The sequence below is a fragment of the Ambystoma mexicanum genome, chromosome 3q (genome assembly GCF_040938575.1).
Source record: "Ambystoma mexicanum isolate Mex_15411 chromosome 3q, UKY_AmexF1_1, whole genome shotgun sequence".
Lineage (NCBI taxonomy): Eukaryota > Metazoa > Chordata > Amphibia > Caudata > Ambystomatidae > Ambystoma > Ambystoma mexicanum.
Genome location: NC_090926.1, coordinates 21261043 through 21281840, shown reverse-complemented (window position 1 = coordinate 21281840; position 20798 = coordinate 21261043). Strand labels below are relative to the sequence as shown.

The window sequence follows — 20798 nt, the reverse complement described above, 5'->3', positions numbered from 1 at the left end:
AAGGGAATAGTGTTTGCAAAAGCAATGTGGATTTGCCCATGTTGCCTTACAGATATCCCATGCAGGGGGGCGTGCCTTTGGAAGGCCACAGAAACCTATTTCACCCTTAACAGATGTGCATGGTGCATGTAGCCCCTTCGGTGGTAATTTGTTTTGCAGTCTAAGTCTCCAGTATTGCCAAAACCATCCCTGTAGCTATAGAAGCTTTTCGATACTGCAGATCCACCAAAATTCCGAAATAATGATGTTGACTGTCGTATTTCTTTTGTTCGTCCAGAAAGAATTACAGAGCCCTTGCCACATCAGAGTGTGCAGGGTCTTTTCCATCTCTCTGGTTGAAAACTATTTACGATTTTGGGTAAAGAAAAAAAAAACAGATCCGTTTGTAGAAAAACATTATCTGTGTGAAATATGATGTATGGGTCTCAAACATAATGCTTGGAATTCTGAGATCCTGCATGCATACGTAATTGCCACTAGGAAAATGATCTTATATGTCACCCATTTCAATTCTGTTGTTGCCAAGCACTCCAAAGGTTTCTGCATCAGTGCTGTCAAACCAATGTTGAGATCCCATGTTCTATAGGGCCTCTTTCTCAGAAGGAAAAGCCACAGTAGTCCATCTAAATGTCATTTTCACTAATGGTTTTCGGCAGCGACACTACATTATCCCCTTTGTTCAGATAGATCCCTATCGCCGCCAGGTATGTCTTGCAGGAATGTACCAAAACCCCAGATTCAGCCAAAGTGGTTACAAATAAGAGCACATCATCTTGGTTTGCCTCTCGTAGGTCTTATCCTTTTTTCCAGGGGCGTCCATTTGCTAGTGATCTGCGATCTAGTGCTACCCTTCCTGACGATCTTTTTTATTCCCCTCTGCTGCAGCAAATCTGAGTAATTCGGCAGTGGTCAAGATGGGGAGCATTTGATATTTTGTAGATCTGAGATCCAATAATCTTTTCGGACACAAGGGAGTCCACAAGATCATGCAACAGTTTTGACTGCGTTCCAGCTTGTGTAATGCTCTTGGACTAAGTGGAAGAGGGGAGAAATGGTAAACGTTCTGCACATCCCAATGGGAGTAAAAAAGCGTCTTCTACGGAATTTTGGTCCTTCCAAGAGGCATAGACACTTTGTATTCTCCGATTGTTGTAAAGCAGTCTACAATAGGCTTACTACATAACTGAAGAACAGATCATATCGGGAGGGGGGGGGGAGGGCAGATATATATATATTCATTCCAGCTCAGAGCTTCCGCACTGATGTCTTCTTCCCCTGATAGGTGGTATGCTTTCGGCCAGATTGCTTTATCCAGGCACCATTCCATATCCCCAGAGCCAACCAGCACAGGATCGCTGACCTTGTGCACCCCCCTGCTTGTTCAAGAAGAACATTGCTGTGGTAGCCCTGAAGCGCTGTTCCAAAACCATCCATAATTTGTTAGGGTGACCATCTATCTATCTATCTGAATTCTTGTATTGCGCCACTAACCCTAGGCCTCAGGGCGCACACAAAAGGAAGAAGGAGACAGACAACAAAAAACAATGTCAGACAGGGAAAACAAAGACATGGAGACTTGGTGAACCCAAACCTCACAAAGACCATCAGAGCAATCAACTGCTCTGGTTATGCAACCTGTTTTACTTGCACTATGGTGCTAGCTGTTTGGTGCAAACAGAATTAGAACATGACACATGGCTAACTGAGCTCTTCCACAGGCAACAGTTCCACCTTATTTTTTTCTTGCACGAGTATGCACAGTGCCCCTTACTTTCCCCATTGCTGGGCAGAGCAAGAAACCCTTATAGACAGAACTTTCTGCATATCTAATGATGGCTACTGATTTAGGCAGTTAGAATTCAATATTATAACTCTGATATTAATAAAATGGTCACCACATAGAGGTTATGGAGTGAATGCTAGTGCTTTCACTTATTTCAATCTTTTCTTCTTTCGATTCATTATTTTAATCTTTATTATTTGCATTTTATTGAATACATACTGAGCACCCATTGTAGGCAAAACATTTGTACAGCAAGCTTGTTTGTTTCCATATTCACATGATTGAATAATGATGCCTAGTCGGTCATCAATTTCCTTTAGGGCACACCTTGACCTCCAAGTCATATCGGAGTATTCTTTTGAGCTAGCTTTCTTTCAAGGAGAGTACTTTAATAACCCTCATTAGGCAAAGTTTAAATTCATTTATGTAAGAGACCATATGAGACCCTCATTTGGAAGAGCCATGAAATGTACCTACTATTAAGAGTGAGCACTATAACCCTCTTTGGGAGAGTCGGAAATCATGACCTACATAACAGTCCTAACCCCCACTTGGGAGAGTTATTACCCCAGACAGCAGAACCTGAATTACAGGCACCACTGAGGGTGTAAAATTGTTGTCCTTCTCTGCAGATTTAGAATTTCCCTGGAGTCTGAACTAGCGATTCATACAATCACCCCAGACAACGTCTCAGTCAACCTCTCTGAATTGTGAAGCTCACATCTGACCAGAAGCCTTACACCCGCAATAAGTGGCTCATTCACTCTCTTGGAAGGAATACACACAATCCAGGAGGGTCCTGTCCCCCGATTTCTTCTGAGAGGGCAGGAGCTTTTGAGGTGTCCCTTGCCAAGCTACATGGAGGGGGCCACAAAGGGGATCCTTATGTGGGGATTAGGGTAGAGTCAGACTGCCTGATACATAAGGTAGTCATAAGGAGGACCAGCTGCAGCACTCAGACCAGGAAGGGAGATTATGCTGTTGCCATCAGGCTGGCCTTGGACAATGTAGCTTTGGGCATTAACCCTACGGGTAACAGCAGCCGTCTGACCCGTACTTCAGTTCCATATACCTTGCTTTCATGAAAAAAGGACTGATAAACTGCTTGTTAACTGCAGTCAAAATATTACGTGGGTTACACTTCATGTTTCTGCTAAGAGGCATAGCCTCACTTCAGGTAATCCCCACCCTTCAAATTTTGCCAACACCAATACATTTTTCGTTCCCAGATGAAGCTGCATATTTTAGCATGAATATGTAGGGTAAGAAGAAGAGGCTGTTCACGATTGTAAAGCCCTTGCCAGTATGAATGGTGCAGATCCTTTCACTTGGTGGGCTGGGGGAGACCAGGGCTTGAAGTTAGGATAATATGAGGAGTCCTGTAGCGATTATTCAGGTGGTCCTTTGGAGCCAAGACCTCTATGAAGACCTGCAGCCTGCTGAAGACAGACAACCGTTGACAACATCCAGCACTGCTCTCCAGCCAAGTCCAGTTGAAGTCCTACCTTTCTGGATCGATCTCCTGAAGACCCTCATCGATGCTTCAATCCTTAGGCTGTGACCCAAGAACAGTCCTGCAGCGGTTCCTCTCCATCTCAAAGAAGGACCTCCTTGGAGCAGTTTTCTTTGCCATCTGACTCACCTGCTCCCACATGAGCGCAGTTATTTGCTGTTTCATGCTTCAAATGTGTCATAGGGATCTCCTGTCATCATGTGACTTTAGCCCTATTCACCCATTGTTCACGTGGCGCTATGTCTATCTTCTCAGGATATTGCACTCCTTCCTCATATAGGGCCTCAGACTCTGAAGGGGGGATAGAACTACTCATGAATTACACAAAGCACAGTTAGGCCACAGGTTTTGGAACCCCGGTCAACGTGGGCACATGGAATTTGGCTATGGTTTGGAAAACGGTGCCAGGGTGCCCTAGGAGTTTGTGGAGCAAGTAATGTGCAGTATGAACCAAAAAACGAGGCTCAGAAGTCAGCAGGAACCCAAAATACAGAAAACCAATGCAAAACAACTAGAAGGTTCATTGTGAGGTCTGCACAAGCCACAGAAGATTTCCAGTCTGCAACATGCAGGAAATGGACGGACTGAAAAGATAGGCCGGCAGGTGGAAAAGGAAAGGGCAGGGCCTGTGAGCTGGCAATGACAAGCAAAGGCATTTGCGCGTTAGATTTTAGATAGGTTTTGTTTCTAGTTGTCGTGCAAAATGCTCTGGTCTCAACACCGTTATGTGCGACATCCCATAAATCTGAAAGAGGGGTGTCAGCTGTAGCAACGTGTGGAAATAACGATACTGGAATTCCAGGGAGACAAATAAGTCATCTCCCTAAATGCCCTGAATGATTGTTGGCAAAGTCATATTATAACGCCTTTTTTATTTTTATTTTTTAGTTAAACACTTGGTTTATTACAAACCTCCGTCTTCCATTGCATTTGCTCAAAATTACAGATATTTCATCAGAAATCATTCATAAAATGAAAAAGAAAAAACAACTAACTTTCCACACCACTTCCCCGACCTGTCTGGTTTAACTGGTATATAAAATATGCCCCCCGAGAATTTCATAAGGACAAATGTTTAAGTGTGTTTTCACCCGCCAACAACAATCTCCACTAATCGTCTGCTCCATAAAATGGAATTCTGCTGATGAAATTACCTATGTAGAAGGTTTGCTTACAGGTTAAGCTTGGGCAAAACAGTGATGTGTTAAGGTCTCTACCACTTCCGTCTTCTGGCAGAATCTGCAGAAGTGGTTTACATCCCCCTTCCTGTAGGCCGCTGTGATTTGCTTTGTGGGCAGTATATTTAAGTGGAATCTCAAAGTGGTTTCTCATCTTTTGGCATGGACATTTTAGTAGGTATTTAGGGATAACATTCAGAGCTTTCAAAGCTATTCTAGGATCTGCATATAGACGATGTTTGTTTTTCCTTTCTATTGCCTGGATCCAGTCTGGCTTACACATTTTCTTTTTTTACATAGTTTGGGTTCATCAACAAGGTTTCTTTATCGATTCCCAAGCTGTTTAATAGGGACATGCATTGTTCATTCCAAATGGTTAACCGCTGCAAACCTCTCCCATTCAGCCTGTTAGCTATAATCTGATATGAACAGCCGGAGGGAACATTAAACATTTCCGAAAAAGGCCCACAGGTTTCCATATAGTTCTAGCATAGAGTGAGGTTAGGCCGAGTTCAAATTTGATCAAGACTATTGGGAAGCCAGAAGGTAAACGCAAGGTTTTTCTCCAGTGCAGACTAAATATTCCACGAAGTGAAAAGAAACGCCTCCGTAGCATAGGTTATTATAGAAATCACTTTGGATTTGAAAAACGTTATTACCGGGATAAGCGAAAAATGTCCATATTTTTTTTAATCAGAGATCCTTGAATAGCAAGGTTCTTCATTTTCCTGTGCAATTCTCTACATCGGAATGCATCATTCACACTGCAGTTGAAATGGGACCCTAAGTAGCGTATCGAAGAGATCTCGTTCAGCCTCTAAATTCCCAAATACCATTTATATGGTTTAGTAGTCCCTTGATCAATTTCAGAACAAGCACATCCGTTTTGGCACCATTTATCTCCAAACAGGTTTTATTCATATACTCATTTAGAGCGTTCAAACTGCATTGGAGGCCTATGGGAGGCTGGTGGATCAGGACCAGATCATCCGCATAGAGCATCTATGCTAGTTTGTCGGGGGGAATGATCTAATAATAGCGTTCATATGGTTTCCCAGGTCTGACAAAAAAAAAATTATAGTACGTCGGAGCCAATGGACAGCCTTGCTTCAGGGCCTTAAATGAGAATATTTTTTTAGCCAGAAGGCCCTGTGCATTAAATCTTATTTGGATAGTAGTATCCGTATAGAACATTTTATTGCCGCTAATAAATCGGTGGAGGGGGCTTTCATCCACTGGCTTCTGGCTTTATCCACAAAAGCTCTCCATTTATGCTGTCAAAGCCTTTTTTAGGTCTATGAAAGCCAAATAGATTTTAGTTTTGGTTTTAAAGGCCCTGCCTTTCAAAGTATTGAGTAGAAATAAATTAAGATCAGTTTCTACCTATCCGGTTTGTCAGTAATATCCTCCTCCTCACTCAAGTATTGGAGTACACCTTCTACCCCTTCCTCCTCACCTGAAGTAATTGAAGAATAATCCAGTTTCTTTCTTCGGTTTCGCCGAGAAACTGCCTTCTTTTTTTTGTGCAGATAAGGCCTGCCTCGTAGGAAGCCACCGTGATTCAAGTCCTTGGAATCTCCAGTGACCCCTCTCCGCAACAGCCGGAAACGTTGTAGGGGAAAAAGATAGTCACAATTGATGAACCGGTTAGTTGGTCTTGATAGGTACAGGTACAAACGGCAATGCCCGCAATCCTGGCTGCCTTCGCTTCGTAGGTGAAAGGAAATACTCTGCAGAATGTCTGTGTGGTGTTTAAGGGAAGTGTTCTGCGAAATGGGCTATCTGAACACTGGGAATGGACAGGATAACTCGCAAGAAACCAGTATAACTCGCAAGAAACGAGTAGAAAAAATACAACTCCTTGACAAACCCAGAGAGGATTCGTAAGGACCAGAACAGAAACAGGGGAAAAAGAAAGGTAGGCAGGAGGCTGAACAGGAAGAAAAAGAAAAAGGCAAGAATAAGCGCGGAGAGGGAGCGAGGAAGGGCGCAGAGATAAACTACAGAAGGAAAGCTGAAGTATGGGCGGAACACCGCCAAGAGAAGTAATGTGGAGCGCTAGCAACGAGGAGAAATCCTGAGAGATGCAACGCGCCGAGCCGCCGAGTGAAGGATAGTAAATAGAACTCGGCAGCAGCCATGTTGAAAACCACTAGACCGCCGCATACGTTGAGAAAAATATGTAATGGCACATTCTAATGGCCGCCGAATCTTCACCTTCTCCATACGCGCCAGTTACCCGAGTTTGTGACACTACCCCTTTGACAGAACCTGTTTGTCTGGGTCACGTAGTTTGGAGTTGTTAATCCACGTTTAACTTTTTTTTTCCTGAGGAAAGTTTCTTGGGGATGGGAAAGTATTTCTTTTAACAGCAAAGACCTTGCTCCTATTGGTGGAACAGAAACTGACGCTTTGCAGAGAAGCATTACAACCCTCTAGTTCAAAATACTGCCTGAGGGGGAAGAAAAGAAAGAGTAGGATGAAGATTTGAAGAGGGTTGCAAATGATCCCACTGGTGTGAGGTAATCGGCTTCATACTTTCCAGAAAATGTGCAGTCCTGCCCCTTTCACAGATGAGGAATGACAAACATCTTTAAGTTAAAAAAGCTTTGGACAGACGAGCGCAGAGGTTAGCTGCTGCCGAGACAGCTGTTACTGTCTGGCCGATGGCCAACAATGCCTTGGGAAAGAAACAACCTGTATTGATGTGGTCTCTTGCAGAAAAGGTGTATGCACGCCCAAAGACTTTGTGGGTCACTTGGGAACTTATCAAGCCATTCATCCAATTTAGCACACGTAAGAGGTGTTTACAATGAAACCGCTTGCTCTGGACATCAGACAAGTAGTAACACGTTTGCAGCCAAGAACAGTACCAAACTATCACACCTGTCCGCATGGATCTGCCAATGCAGTCCACAGTCTGGCGAGCCAGAAGAGCATGTTTATCGGCATCCTTGCCGTTAGCAACCAACTAAAGCGGGTGCTGCAAAGACTCCTTAATCACATCCCTCTAAGTGTGCGGTATCTGGCAGCATGCAGGTGGCATTGTTAGCTAAGGTTTCAGGCTGTCAAAAGCAAACATTGTCCTACCCAATGAGTATGTTTTTTTTTTTTAGATTGCCTTGCAGGGGAGCAGGTTAGAAAAGGTTTTAGGCATTGTCCTGGGATTCAAGGCCTGCACCACCAAGCCCTCCGATCTTGCATGAGTCAATGAAAGTGCAAAAAAAGGTCAATGCCTTCTTGAAAATCGGAGTGGTAGAGAGAAAGCACTGGCTCATGTTACGTTCCTCTGAAGGGTAGGGAAAACAAAATAAAAAAAAATAATCACTTTGAGTCAGATTACATACGCTACACATTGGTACGTGTTAGGCAGAAACCTGTGCAGTTCGCTTAGGGACCACTGCAAAAGATTTAAGACTACAGGTGTTTGGCAGTAAACCCACTTTGTAGCAGTCTGTACCACACAGATTCACTTGGTAGCTGTGGCTGAGCAGTCAGACTTCCCTCAAGAAGAGTTAGGCAGTATATAGAGTATACACAATAGGTACAGAGATACAGTAGCACAAGCAAACACTGACCAGAGCTTTGGTGTAAAAGTATATAGTTCTTTATTTAAAGACACACTTGTAAATTACACTAGCAACAAAGAGGTAAGTAAATTCAGCACACAGTCACTATTATATATATATATACAACCCTAATTACTTATTAGACAAGTCTTAATGAGAAACACCACTTATTTTCAGACAGAGGTGAGCGCTTAACATAAGATGGCACTCTAATAAGTTATAAAAAAGGGAGGGAAAAAGGCAGAGTTATGGAAGCACACAAATTTCAATACTTTTAAAAGAACCACAGTAAGGCAGGATAGGCAGAGTTCCAGTGGAGAGCAAGGAACTCAATTGCAAGGCCCACTCTTGGAGAGAGCAAGCAGAAGGGGTCCAGGTTCACACAGTGGGGGTTATGCCCAAAGAGTCTTGTAGATAGTTCGCACACAAAGAATGAAACTGAAGTCAGGAAAAGTTAGCTAGGTTGTCCCAGGCCAGCCCAGGTTAGAAAGTCGTGGTATGCCGGTTGCCGGGGTGCTTGGCACGGGCAAGGCAGCCACGAGATGCTCCAGGAAGGTGAAAAGAAGGCAAAACTGGTTATCCCCACCAGTCAAAGGAAGAAGACTCTCTGGACTGGAGATCTCCTCTGTCGTCGGGAAAAGTGGTGAGACGGTTGAGCAGGGCTCCACCGGTGGTGTCGTCGTTGCAGGTCGGCTCAGCTTCTCCCTCCTCGGATTCTTAGGTCCTGTGGCCACTTCTGAAGTTCCAGTCCCCAAAGCCCTGCTTTTATGCAGCAAACCCCCATTCATTCAGCCTAGCTGTCAATCAAACATGCTAAGTGGTGAGCCGGCCGGCTCATCACTTGGGCCAATCACACAAGAGTGCGACTTGAGTTGCCAAGGCAACTCAGTCCAGGGTGCCTAAACCCCCTCCCACAACCCCTGTGGTACCCAGACAGAGTGGCACCACTTTTGGAGGCTTCTGTGGAGAAGCCCGCCAAAAAGTGGAACAAAGGGCTCAACTTGGGTTGGAGTCACAGAAGAGAACACAAACGCCATTTTAGAGTCGAGTTCTGGCAAAAAATACCAACCGGTGAATTCATATTAAATAAACCGGCGGTATGTTCGAGGCTAAAGGAATTAAATAATTAAAGTTGGTAGCCTCGAACAATGGGAAAATCCCATAGAGATATATTCGCGGTCGAATATAAAAAGTAGTATCCACTGCCACCAGCCAAAACTCGATCAGGGGGGACGGAGACGTGCCCCCTCGAACAACAGACCCCGGGGCAATCGAATTGCCCCGACCAGTACGTCCACAATATGATGGTTTGTACTGGTTTCTGTTCATAATTTGGGACTTTAAAGCCAATGGTGACTTTACATGCCCTGGGAGACAGTAGTCAGTCCCAGGGTATGCAGTCTATGTTGGGGGGTCGCTACGACAACCTTGGGTTACGGCATGGAGGGTGTTGTGTAACCCACATCAAAAACACATGAGACCCTATGGAGTAAAAGACCCCATAAAACACATGGAAAGACAAAGGAACACCTCAAATCATGTCTAAGAGTGGGAGTAAAAGAGTCTCACTCTTAGCAGGAGAAAAAAATAAACCCCAAAAATCCAGCAAAGCTGCCAGGGGGACTCACTAGGTTTGGGAAATTAGCCTTTACAGAGAATTCTCCCTAACAGTACGTTTGTAAACCATCCTCGCCGACATGGAGGCAGGCCACACAAGGCAATTCTGCCACCTTCGTTACGTGTACATTGAAGGAGGCCACCTCGTCTGCGGGACCAGGACAGCTCCCTGGAAAGTGATGTTCAGAAAAGATGTCAAGACGACTCATCTCCTGAGTCCCAAAGCGAGATTCTTAGTATCAGGGTCAAGCTACAAAGACAAAAAACACTCCCGATCCTCTCTGATAAAAGAAGTGTCCTCCACTGCACAGGCAGAGCCATAGTCCACGACTGCAGCAAAAATGCTCTCAAGCCGAGCCATGAAATGTTGCCCGACAACATTTACCAGCAACGGAACTATCCACAGCTACCAGTCTTGAGCTACGTCCTCAATTCCAGAGCCTGTCTCAATGGCGTCTGGAGAAGTGTTAAGATGGATTTTCAGAACCAGCAGTAGTGGAGAGAACGGAAAGGCCATGTTATTTTGGAGGAGAGGGAGAGAAAAACACACACACACACACACACACACACACACACACACACACACACACACACACACACACACACACACACACACACACACACACACACACACACACACACACACACACACACACACACACACACACACACACACACACACACACACACACACACACACACACACACACACACACACACACACACACACACACACACACACACACACACACACACACACACACACACACACACACACACTATTAGCACTCAAAACACACTATATAAATAAAATCACTGCTAAGTAGTAACACTAAATCAATACTATACCCATATAGACACAGGTGGGGATCTCAAACAGTTGGAAGTGATTCTGCAATGAAGCATGAACACCGTAAGCAGTAAAGTAAATGAAAAACAGTTCAAGCAATGCAAATATGAAGTCAAGAAAAACAATGGAAACAGGTAATTCTGCCTTATAAAGAAGGTCCCCATCGCTTGAGAAGTCCTTCCCTGCTAAGGTAGGCCTAGTGCCACTACGAGTCATAAGTCCCAGGTAAAGTTGTAAGTTTGTAGAGTGAAGTATTAGCAAAGTAAACAAGTAGGTAAAATGTTCCAGGGGGGAAGAAACAAAGTTAAAGATATTAGGGGTCCTCTCAATTCCACCACGCTACTGAAAGCCATTGGGGGTGGTGTCCCTTGGCCAGAATTTCACTGATCACGACCAGACAAGGGAGTGGTAGGGTGATGAATTGCTACCTGAACAACCCTATGCCAGGAGACAGGATAGTGGGGTGGGAACAGGTATGCAAGCTCTCTGCCTTTAGTCCGATTCCACTCGAAACTACTCCTAGGGCTTCTAGATTCACTGGCCCACTTCAATTGGGTGCTGTGGATTGGGTCTAGTTAGGCAGCAATTCCATTCTCCGACAAGACCGTTCCCGGTACCTTGCTGCTGGATGACTAAAACCTCGAGATCAAGACCCCCCCCACCTCTGCGGGACCAATGATAAGAGACCCACAGGCCTCGACTGAAGATGGCAGCAACAAACGACACCACAATTAGGCTGTGGCAAGCGACTCATGTGGCAAAAACAGACTGTTTCAGCAAGGCCACTCTTCGTAGTAAAGAGCACAGCTGCAGAAGGACAAGTCTTGGGCCACAAGCTGGTGATCTGCTTCGTTCCAAGTCGAAGCTCAGAACTGGTTCTGGGCCACCTCCGAAGGCTCTACATGGCAGGGGTATGGACTGGTTGAACCTGCCCCAGGGTTTAAGCACCAAGAAGGTTCTTCAGGAGATAGATCCAGAGAAACCTGGATTCACTGGAACCTTGATGGATGCAATGCTGGATATCGTCAACTGGCACTCGCTGGTCTTCAGTCAGCGAGCTGCAACTCTTCCCAGGGGGTCTTGGCTTCTCCAGAACGGCTTCAGAACTCTCACTTTATCCCACAATGACGTCAGGATCGCCCTCAGGCCACCAATGGTAAAGAACAGCACCAACATCACCATTCAAACTGGCAAGGGCTGTCCAATCATAGTGTCTTGCCCCACATATGCCCAGCAATAGACATACCGCTGGCTGGAGTGTGGGTGGGACTAAATAGTCTGGCTAGATGCTCACACTGCCACTTTGCCAGGCAAACTCGCGGTTTTGCCAGGGCTCACTTAATGTGGCATTTCTTGAACTGAGAGGGCAGGAAGATGGCCAAAAGGCAAGATAGTCAAAGTACTTGCGGCACCACCATTTTGAGTAGAAGGTACTCGAAATGGTATTATGCAGTAAAATGCAAAAGTGCAAGCTAGAAGAAAGAACACACAGTAGGCCTGTCTTGGACACATAAAAGTAAAAGAAAGGGGATTCAAAGTACCCCTGCAGCATTTCACTGTAAGGTGATGTGTGCTGCATCGTACAAAGGGAGACAGAGTCCACCTGTACTGATAGCATTAGGGTCTGACCAGTCTCCCCAAAAACACATGAGTGAAGGTGGCTTAAAGGGCATGGATTGATAAGTGGAGTGCGAGTAAAAAAAACAAGCACAGTGGCTGCAGTGTGAGAAGCAGTGTGTTTTGTGGTTGCAGTGTTGGCTTGAGACTTCTCGCGTTCCCTGGAGTGTGTTTTCTGTGTCTAACTGAAGGAGGAGCCACCACTTCAAATACCTGACACCGGCACGGAGCAGTGTGCGAAGCAGTGGGTTTTGTGTTTTTGGAATTCAAAAAGTGGGGCTGTCCTAGTTGGCTCGCCATCTGCTCAGCGTCGCTGGACTCTGACCCTCCCTGACGGCGAGTGCTTTAATAACTAACTCGTCATTACCTCTCGCCTGCCCGAGCGAGCAGTGTAATGAGCCTCTCTGCTGCTCAGGGTGTTGCTGGGACGGTGATCTGTGAACACACTGTTTTTGGAGGTCGAGGTATCTGCGAATGTATGAGCTAAGGAGTTGCAGCAAATTGATGTCTTCCCCCTAGTGCCCAGATTACGGACGCTTAGATGTAGGTGGCTGCGTGAATCTATCCCTCCCCTAGTCTCCCAGTGAGGGGATATTAACGCAGTCCGCAGGTGCGTCTTCTGAGGGAACGTCAACAGAGCTTCCTCTGCCCTCTCAATCACAGGCCAGTAAATTCCTGTTTCTAAGTAACAAAAGGGTTCTCAGTTCATCTTTTATTCCACTGATCTTACGAACTTGGTGAATAGTTTAGTTGGTGCTCTCTCTGCAACGTTGGCTCTGTTGGGGTGTTTGACCCAGTCTCCTCCACCCATAACTCACAGGGCTTCTATAGATCTGAGCCCAGTCGACACTGCTCCAGACTAGTTATAGGCGCCTAATCTACCTACTCACAAACAGAATTACTTTTTAGAGTGTGACTCATTTCTATTTTTACCTGACTCTTTGTCAATCTCACCACCTACTCGACAGCTCTCGCTAGCATTGAGGAAGCTCGAGGGTGGACCAAGTGAGGACCCTAATGGGCTCTTTACCAAAATCAATCAAGTGCGTGCATTTTGGTTTCCATTTATGAGGGTCTGGCAAAGGAAAACCAAGGCTAACTGTTCTACTGGAGTCATTAATATTCAAACATATTGATCTCCACGTGGCTGCAAAAGAGTTCTTATTTTCTCATATGAAAGCCTCTAAAGATGTACCTTCCGCCAAGAATTCTATCAGTAAGGACAATCTATCTGAACTTCAAAAAAGGGCGGAAGTGGGGCTTATGGACTCAGTGAGGTGTGAGCGGCACCCTTTGCAAGGCGACGTGTTAGCGATCTATGAGGCTGAAAGTGAGTTATTAACTCCAGCTGCTCTGCATCGGATGGACACAACGGCCTTTCAGGCTGGTACTGTTGCCGAGCTCCATAAGTGCCTGGTTGGCTCTTCTGGGTGTTCTTTACTACATCATGTTGACCCTACTATATCTGTGGATGCTATTAGTATAGACGTAGAGTCGTGTGTAGGAGGCGTGGATAACGCCTGTAATACAATAGTTTTAACATCATTAAAACCTCAACTTGCCAGAAAGAAGCAGGTTATTCAGACTAAGAAGTCCAAAAATAATACATTCAAGCAGTTAAATAAGCAGGCTCCGCGTACATTTCTCTGCTCTACTTTTGTACAGCCGGCAGTGAAAGCTGTCCTGGCCAGCTCCTTGTATTCAGTTCCTCCAGTGGCCTATAGTGGGTCTAGTGACAGTAATTGCCCAATTGACCTGGAGGTATCTGTGATCTAGCAGTGACAAACACTGAAGCATTATCCCAAATCAACTCAGAAAGGGTGATGGCTAACTCAACAGACCATTTTTTGTGCCTTTTTGTGAACCCAGACTTACAGGGTCTTTACAGACTATGCAAGCTACTTTGCCCTCTCAGGGCTAAGGATTGAATCACGTACCTACATACATTGATACAACGAGGAACTCAGTGCAGCTTCCACACTCTGCGGCTCTTAGGAGTCGTTTACTGGCTACTAATACAGGACACCCTGTTGCCAACTGAGTAGGCCCTTCTGGCACCAGTATACAGTTGGATGGTGCACATGAGCAGTTCACAGCTGGCCCGCCGGGTCTTGGTCCATTTGGATCTCTAAATAACTATTTCCCCAGCAGGTTTTGCTTCTAATCCACTCTTTACGATCTAAATTGAAAGAGTTATTCCAGACACTCGTGCAGTTGTGTTGAAACATAAAAACATACCTATCCTTCTGAGAGAGATTTCTTATTTGGCCCATTTAGCCTCTAAGGATTTGGACAGGATTGATTTCTTGGAACACTAACACTGACTGAGCAGTAATTTACATGAAGTCCAAGATGGTGTTTATGATATAATCCTGAATGAATGCGATAACCTTAGAGTGCTAGGTTTTGACCTCTTACCATTTAATGATAGTAGGCTCTTGGGGGAGTGTAATACTAATGATAAGAGGCTACCAGGGGCAGTAAGCTCCACGAAAAGACTGGGGGGTGGTGCAGTGTTGGATGAACAAGTTATCTTTCTGAAGAGAAAGATCTTGGCCTCCGAGGAAAGTCGAGATTGGTCTTGGCTCCTGGGGGCACTGAATTAAGATTACTCGCAAGTCCTCCTCCTTGTCAACTCCTGACGATTTTGGCTCTCCCTTTCTGTCAATATTCTCTTTGAACATGCATGGTCGTAATTATCTTTTTAAAAATCATGTATTATGCAATGAGCTTAACAACCACACAATCATCATTCTTCACGGAACATGGCTGAGGTCCTTGCCCTCCCTGGATGGGTATTCAGTTTATCTTCAGGAAGCATGGAAAGGGGATTTGGGTCACCCTTATGGGGGCCTATTGACTTTGGTAAGATTGTGTCCTGAGGTCAAGGGGGTGGCCTGTTGTGAGGTTGGTCTCTGCATCTTGGCAGTGCACCTTGAGATTCGGAGGAGGAGTTATTTAAACATTCTGATTTTCAATGGGTACTGGCATTCAGTTTATTAGAGCACTGGATGAAGAACCTGACCTCAAAATGTCTTTTGTGAATGAGTGACCTAGTCAGTTTCCGCAGGGAAATGTTGTATTAGCGGGTGACCTGAACTCAGATTGTAGTCAATGCAATACCTTGCTGGAGTGGGGAGATAGAGGTAGCCAGCAACATCTAAAATTGGAAAATGAGAGAAGTAATGGAGATATTTCCCCGCGTTGCACCTGGTGCAATGGGTCAGTTTATTCCATTATCGATTATGTCTCTGTGGACAGTTGGCGTTTTGAGAAATGTTCTGGGGTGGTAACAAGTACTGACTTTACTGATCATTCCTTGCTATCAGTAAATTTTGACAGTTCGTATTGGGAAGCTCCCGGACTAATCATGATTTGGGTCAGACAGAAATAACTAAACGGTGGTGGCGACAGAATTTAATGGTCTCCTGCCCTGGCCTCTAAAGTTAATGCTAACCTTAATTGCTTTGACATCACGTGAGTGGAAATCTGACACTTTCTCCATTGATAATTTTTAATGTTTTGTGTATGATACAATTGAGGGTAGTCTACTGCGCAAAAAGGCATAAGAATTATGAAGCCCCCGCATGCCTACAGTATCGATTTGGTCCTTAGAATAGAGAGATGAGACAGCTTGTTAGACTCAGAATAATCATCAGTACTCCAACAGAGATACAGGTTCAGATTTGGAAAATTCGACACTCTTATAAAAAGATGCAGTACCTGACACCAGAGAAATCAGGACGATGCTGAGGCTATGTTAACAGCATTGAAGAATTAAAAACTTCCAAGGCTTTTGGAAGCTTGTGGGTGATACAAACTCACCTCACACAGGTAGTCTCTGGAATACTGTTTCTAAGGAGGCTTGGGTCTGTAAATTCCAGTCCCTGTATGCCTCTACAGTTAGGCCCTCTCCGATCCTGTTGATAGGACATAAGATCGTCATTAATTAAGAGTTTGTCCTGTAGATGATCAATGGGATTAGTTCTTCCCAGGCTCCTTGACCAGACAAACTCTCGAACGACCTGTTTAGATCAAATCCGACTACCTGGGCATGTATTCTAACGTACCTATTTAACGACTTAATACGGTTGGAATCTTTTCCATCTTCGTGTTCCATGGCGCATGTCGTCCCCATCTAGAAGAAGGGAGCCCGATTAGATCCTACTAATTACAGGCCTATTGCAATTCTGGATGCAGACAGCAAGGTATTTGCTGGTATCTTGCTGCAGTATCTAGAATTGTGTTCTGCGGGTTCGGAAAGAGTTGAGAAATGGAAGAACATGGGCACCTGTCTGAATGGACTGGTGATAAAATGCCTACAGCTTCAGGCCTGGAAGAAGGCAAGTAATTCCATCTACTTTTCTTCGGTTGACCTCACATCTGCCTTTGATGCAGAACTGTAAATTGTTGTGGTGTAAACTTCATAAAGGGGGTATTTCGCTTGGGCTCCTGAGGCTAATCATTGGTCTAAATGATCTTTCTACAATGCAAGTTCGATTAAACCATCAAGGCCAGTTATCCCGCTCGATCTCAACCTTAAGGGGCATCAGGCAGGGCTGTGTTTTGGCCCCTTGTTTGTTTTACTTGTATATTAGCTGACATTGGAGACTATTTACAACTTAAAGCTTTAGTAACACCATAATCACATACTCAGAGAACCTATGGCTCACTTACGGGGACGACTTTTTGATCTTTGATTCCACACTCCTATAGGTCTCCTACGCCTGCTTGTGAGTTTCTCTAATGTTGTAGAGGTTCACATTCTGTCAATTAATCCCACGAAAACTAAAGTAATGCGCTTGACTAGGTCTAAAAAAAGAAAGTGACCTTTTGGTGGCGGATACAATCAGAGCCAGTGATTACCACCGACTCCCTCATCTATTTGGGCTTCTTTATTAATGCTATAAATAACAAAAAACTGATTCGGCCCGGGTTCCGATCTCGAGCAACTGCACTCTCAAATCAGCTACGTAGAGTGGATTCTCGTTATGGCTGACTTTACCTTCTACTTGGATTCGTTGCTATGAGGGGACATGGTACAGAAGATTCTTTATGTAATAGAAGTCTATGATCTCTCAACGGTTATTTGTCCATACTAGAATCCATTAATTGGAGGAAGGTCTTGTGTTCCTGGCTCAATACCGCCTTTAGCTATTCGCTACAAGCTTGGTTTTATTTCTCTAAAAGCAAGGGCTCAGTGGAAGTATCTCTCTTTATATAGGAAAATCATTGTCTCCGGTGAAGGTTGTCCATTTGGGGACCCGAGGGAAATATCTCAGGAAATTGGGTTCGGAGGAGCTTGAGGGATTATGTTCTTCCCTATTAGTGGAATGTGGTTATAATGTTTTCCGAGCTGATAGGGAATCTGTCAACAGTAAAACATGCTCTATATGACCTGGACTGGATCCATACCATGAATGGCTGCCATCTTTATACCTCGCTGTGTCAATTGTAGGGGTGCGGGGGGCACAAGAGGCTATGTACTTTAGTGCCATTCTTACCGATCTATCCGGATAGGTGCATGCATCCGTTATTTCTTAGGTTTCTATGAAACTTAATTCATACTAAAGAGATTTTGTATCGGTATGAAGTGGAAAAAAGAGGAGCATGCTTTCTGTAGGTTCTGTCAAGATAAGGCCCAGTGGGAGACAATTAAACATCGCTTTTTTGTTTGGCTATACAAGTACTCGGATGTAATGCTTTTAAAAGGTTTGCACACTTACTAGCAATGTAAAATGCAATGAATCTGCCTGGAATTATTGTTCGTCTGGTTCAACTAAGTCTATTGTGGTGGCTGTCACTACTTTTATTAGAGATTTGAATACCGAAATTGATTCTTATTCGTATTAAGCTATATTATTTTTCTTTGTTATTTTTTCTTTTAATTAACCAACAAAAAAAAATTTAAAAAACACGCACATAGGAATAGAGACGTTGTGTTGGGCATTAAATCAACAGATACACGTGGGTTCAGTACACAACCAGGAGAATCCTGTAAACAAAGATGGGGGACACAGTATACAAGAACCCAGGCATCAGTAAGCAAATGCCCGTGGGTTCTATAAATGAACATGGTTGATTCTGTAAAACAAACAAATTCAGCATGTAAAAAAGGAGGACATTTTCATGCCTTCTAAATGAACTTGTTTGGCAGAAACATCGACTGATATGCAACCATCATAAACCAATGCTTTTATACCTGCATCAGGACAATGCTATCTTTCTTGAAGTCCTCCTTCAGCGCTGTTGCTCTCTGGGTCATCAGCTCTTCCAGAAGCACTAGGGTCTCCTGATGCGTCAATCCTTCCTGACCAGCACCTCTGTCCAAGGTCTGCAACCTCTCAGTCCTGCCAATGACGTCGTCCTGCTGCCAAGAAGCGGATTCAGATGCCAAGTTCTGGAAGCGTTTCTCCAGACTTTCAAGTCGAGATAGCAAGTGCTGCAGTTAGTTAAGTGACAAGAGAAAAGAAAGAAAATGTAATGTAGTTGCTAACTGGCAACACTAGGTTTGGGGCTTGTGTACTACTGCCATCTTCTTTCAATCACCATTTGTGGGGGTATGCTCAAGGTTACAACAGTTTTGTTGATTTTTAGGACCTACCCATGGTTTGACAGTTTAAACAGCCCTACTAACTAGCCCACCATATTCATATGCCAGCCAATGTGACTGGCACAGCCGACGCGTGCATCACAGATTTCCAACTCTCGTACTTCTCTGTGCATCTGCCCCCTCTTATGGATGCCTTCCCCATTCTGATACCCTTAGTCTCACTCTCCTTCCCCATACCTTCTCATTCTCTAGAATTTTTCTCTCCTCCAGTTCACCTTTCTCCCTCTAGCCACCCTGACCTAATCTCTTTATCCCCACTCACTAGCTCCCACTCTTGCTACAAACACATGACCTGTTGGCGGGCACATACTTGGTACAGTAGAGATGAGTTGTGGTCCTCCTTGTTCTGCATCCTGACAAACACAGGAGGCACTGCTGGTTCTGAGATGGGAACCCCAACTTGGGAAGAGCGGAACATACCGAAACCAAAGGGGTAGAAGTGCCAAGCTCCTAGAACAAGAAAGGAGGTGTGCGTTAAAAATGAAAGGACAGGGAGGGTATGACCTACAACACCCTGGACAAAAAGAGCCCAAACAATCACAGCTAAAAACACAGCTTTCACTCCTGATAAGAAAAAAAAAAAAAGAAATGTCACCTGAACCAAAAAACACAAGCTGCTTCTTCCACTACTAAAAACCAGCCTCTTCCTCAGCAGCCCAAAATATTACCCATGTCCCCTCAACCAAAAACAGCTTCTGCAACATCGATGTTGGTCATGTAAACAGGCACCCGCTGAACCAAGCCACTGGGTGCAGAGACAGAAGCAGCAAAAACACACTTTCAAGGAGTGGAATAGCAGAGCAGCGAATAGAGACAATGGGGGCCCAGAAGGGAGAAACACAGGCATAAATGCCTGGAGCCAGAAAGGCAATTAAACACAGGCATGGAATGCCGCCTATCTAAATGCTGAAAAGGGTCATGAAATCCAAATATCAAAGCCACCACACAAAGAAACAGAAAGAGCCCAATTTTGCGTCAGGTTGATCTAATAAGGACAAGGAACCAGCGAGGAGGAAACAGCCAGGGGAAATCTACATGCCGACATGGTGCATGGAGAAAGGAAGCCAACATCTTGATGGGCGATGTAGTCCTGATTTAACTCAATGAGCTAAGTCAAATGAAGTGGGACATTGGCTAGCCAAGTGTGCTGCTTAAAGGAATCCTCATACTCCCAAACCATACATACTAGTACCAAGTTACAGTTAGGGCCTTGCTTAGGAATGGGAGGATTTTTCGTTAAGAAATCCTGCTAGAAGTTGCCACCTCTGCCAATTGTAATTAGGAAAAAATGCCCTAGTCAGAGTTTACCACTGGCAGAGGTGGCATTTCTGTAATACCCCAGACAGCATTCCAGAAATACCACCTCCGCCAGTGGTCACCTCTGAAGTTATTTATTTTATTTAAATGTTATGCCTATTTCCACCGTCAATGTGATGGTGGAAATGGTTAATGTACAGCAGTGGTTCATACCAACACTTTCCTTCATTGTATGGCTAAAGGTGGTGAGAGGGAGCTTGAGAGATGCCAACCTTTTCATCCCCTTACCATGGTCCAATGTGAAGAAGGACGTCTGCAGCTACCGCCAGTGACTGCTGAGTCATCGCTGCTGCTCCAATCTCCTTTTATGATCAACAGGAAAGATCCATACCCAACGACTTCCTCGCCTGGACTGGTGGGCTTAACGTGTCTTCAGACACCCTGCATTTTGAGCCGTCCCTTGAAGAGCTGCGACCGTCCTGGGCTGCAACTCACCAATACCCTGGGGCCTGGACCAATCTGATGTGCATCGTCTCCTGAAGTGCGATTTTGGCTGGAACTTGTGGGCATCCTGTTGGGCCTACAGTGACTCTTTCCCGCTCAGAGACGTCTCCTCCTCTAAGTCGGGGACCAGGAAACGAAGAGAAGCTTGCCGTGTGACAACTGATGATGAACCAAAGCCTTAGTGGAGTCCCAATGAGCCAGTATTGTGAAGATTGACTGCAGGGCATCCCATCGCAAGAAGCGGACCGTCTGCTCCCACCTACTGTTCCTTCTTCAGCCTCCAGGCCAAGAATCCGA

The 20798-nt window shown here is 44.9% G+C and overlaps 1 protein-coding gene across 3 annotated transcripts in view; it reads right to left on the bottom strand.

The window, feature by feature from the left end:
- The window catches only part of SUN2 (Sad1 and UNC84 domain containing 2), a 396247-nt gene that overhangs the window by 125333 nt on the left and 250116 nt on the right, over positions 1 to 20798 (bottom strand). For all 3 annotated transcript variants that reach the window (XM_069652961.1, XM_069652963.1, XM_069652960.1), the window contains 2 exons: positions 19051 to 19190; positions 18330 to 18569 (listed from right to left, as the gene is read on the bottom strand). In XM_069652961.1, the coding sequence (XP_069509062.1) occupies positions 18330 to 18569; positions 19051 to 19190 (380 nt within the window). The remainder of the gene's footprint in view (positions 1 to 18329; positions 18570 to 19050; positions 19191 to 20798) is intronic.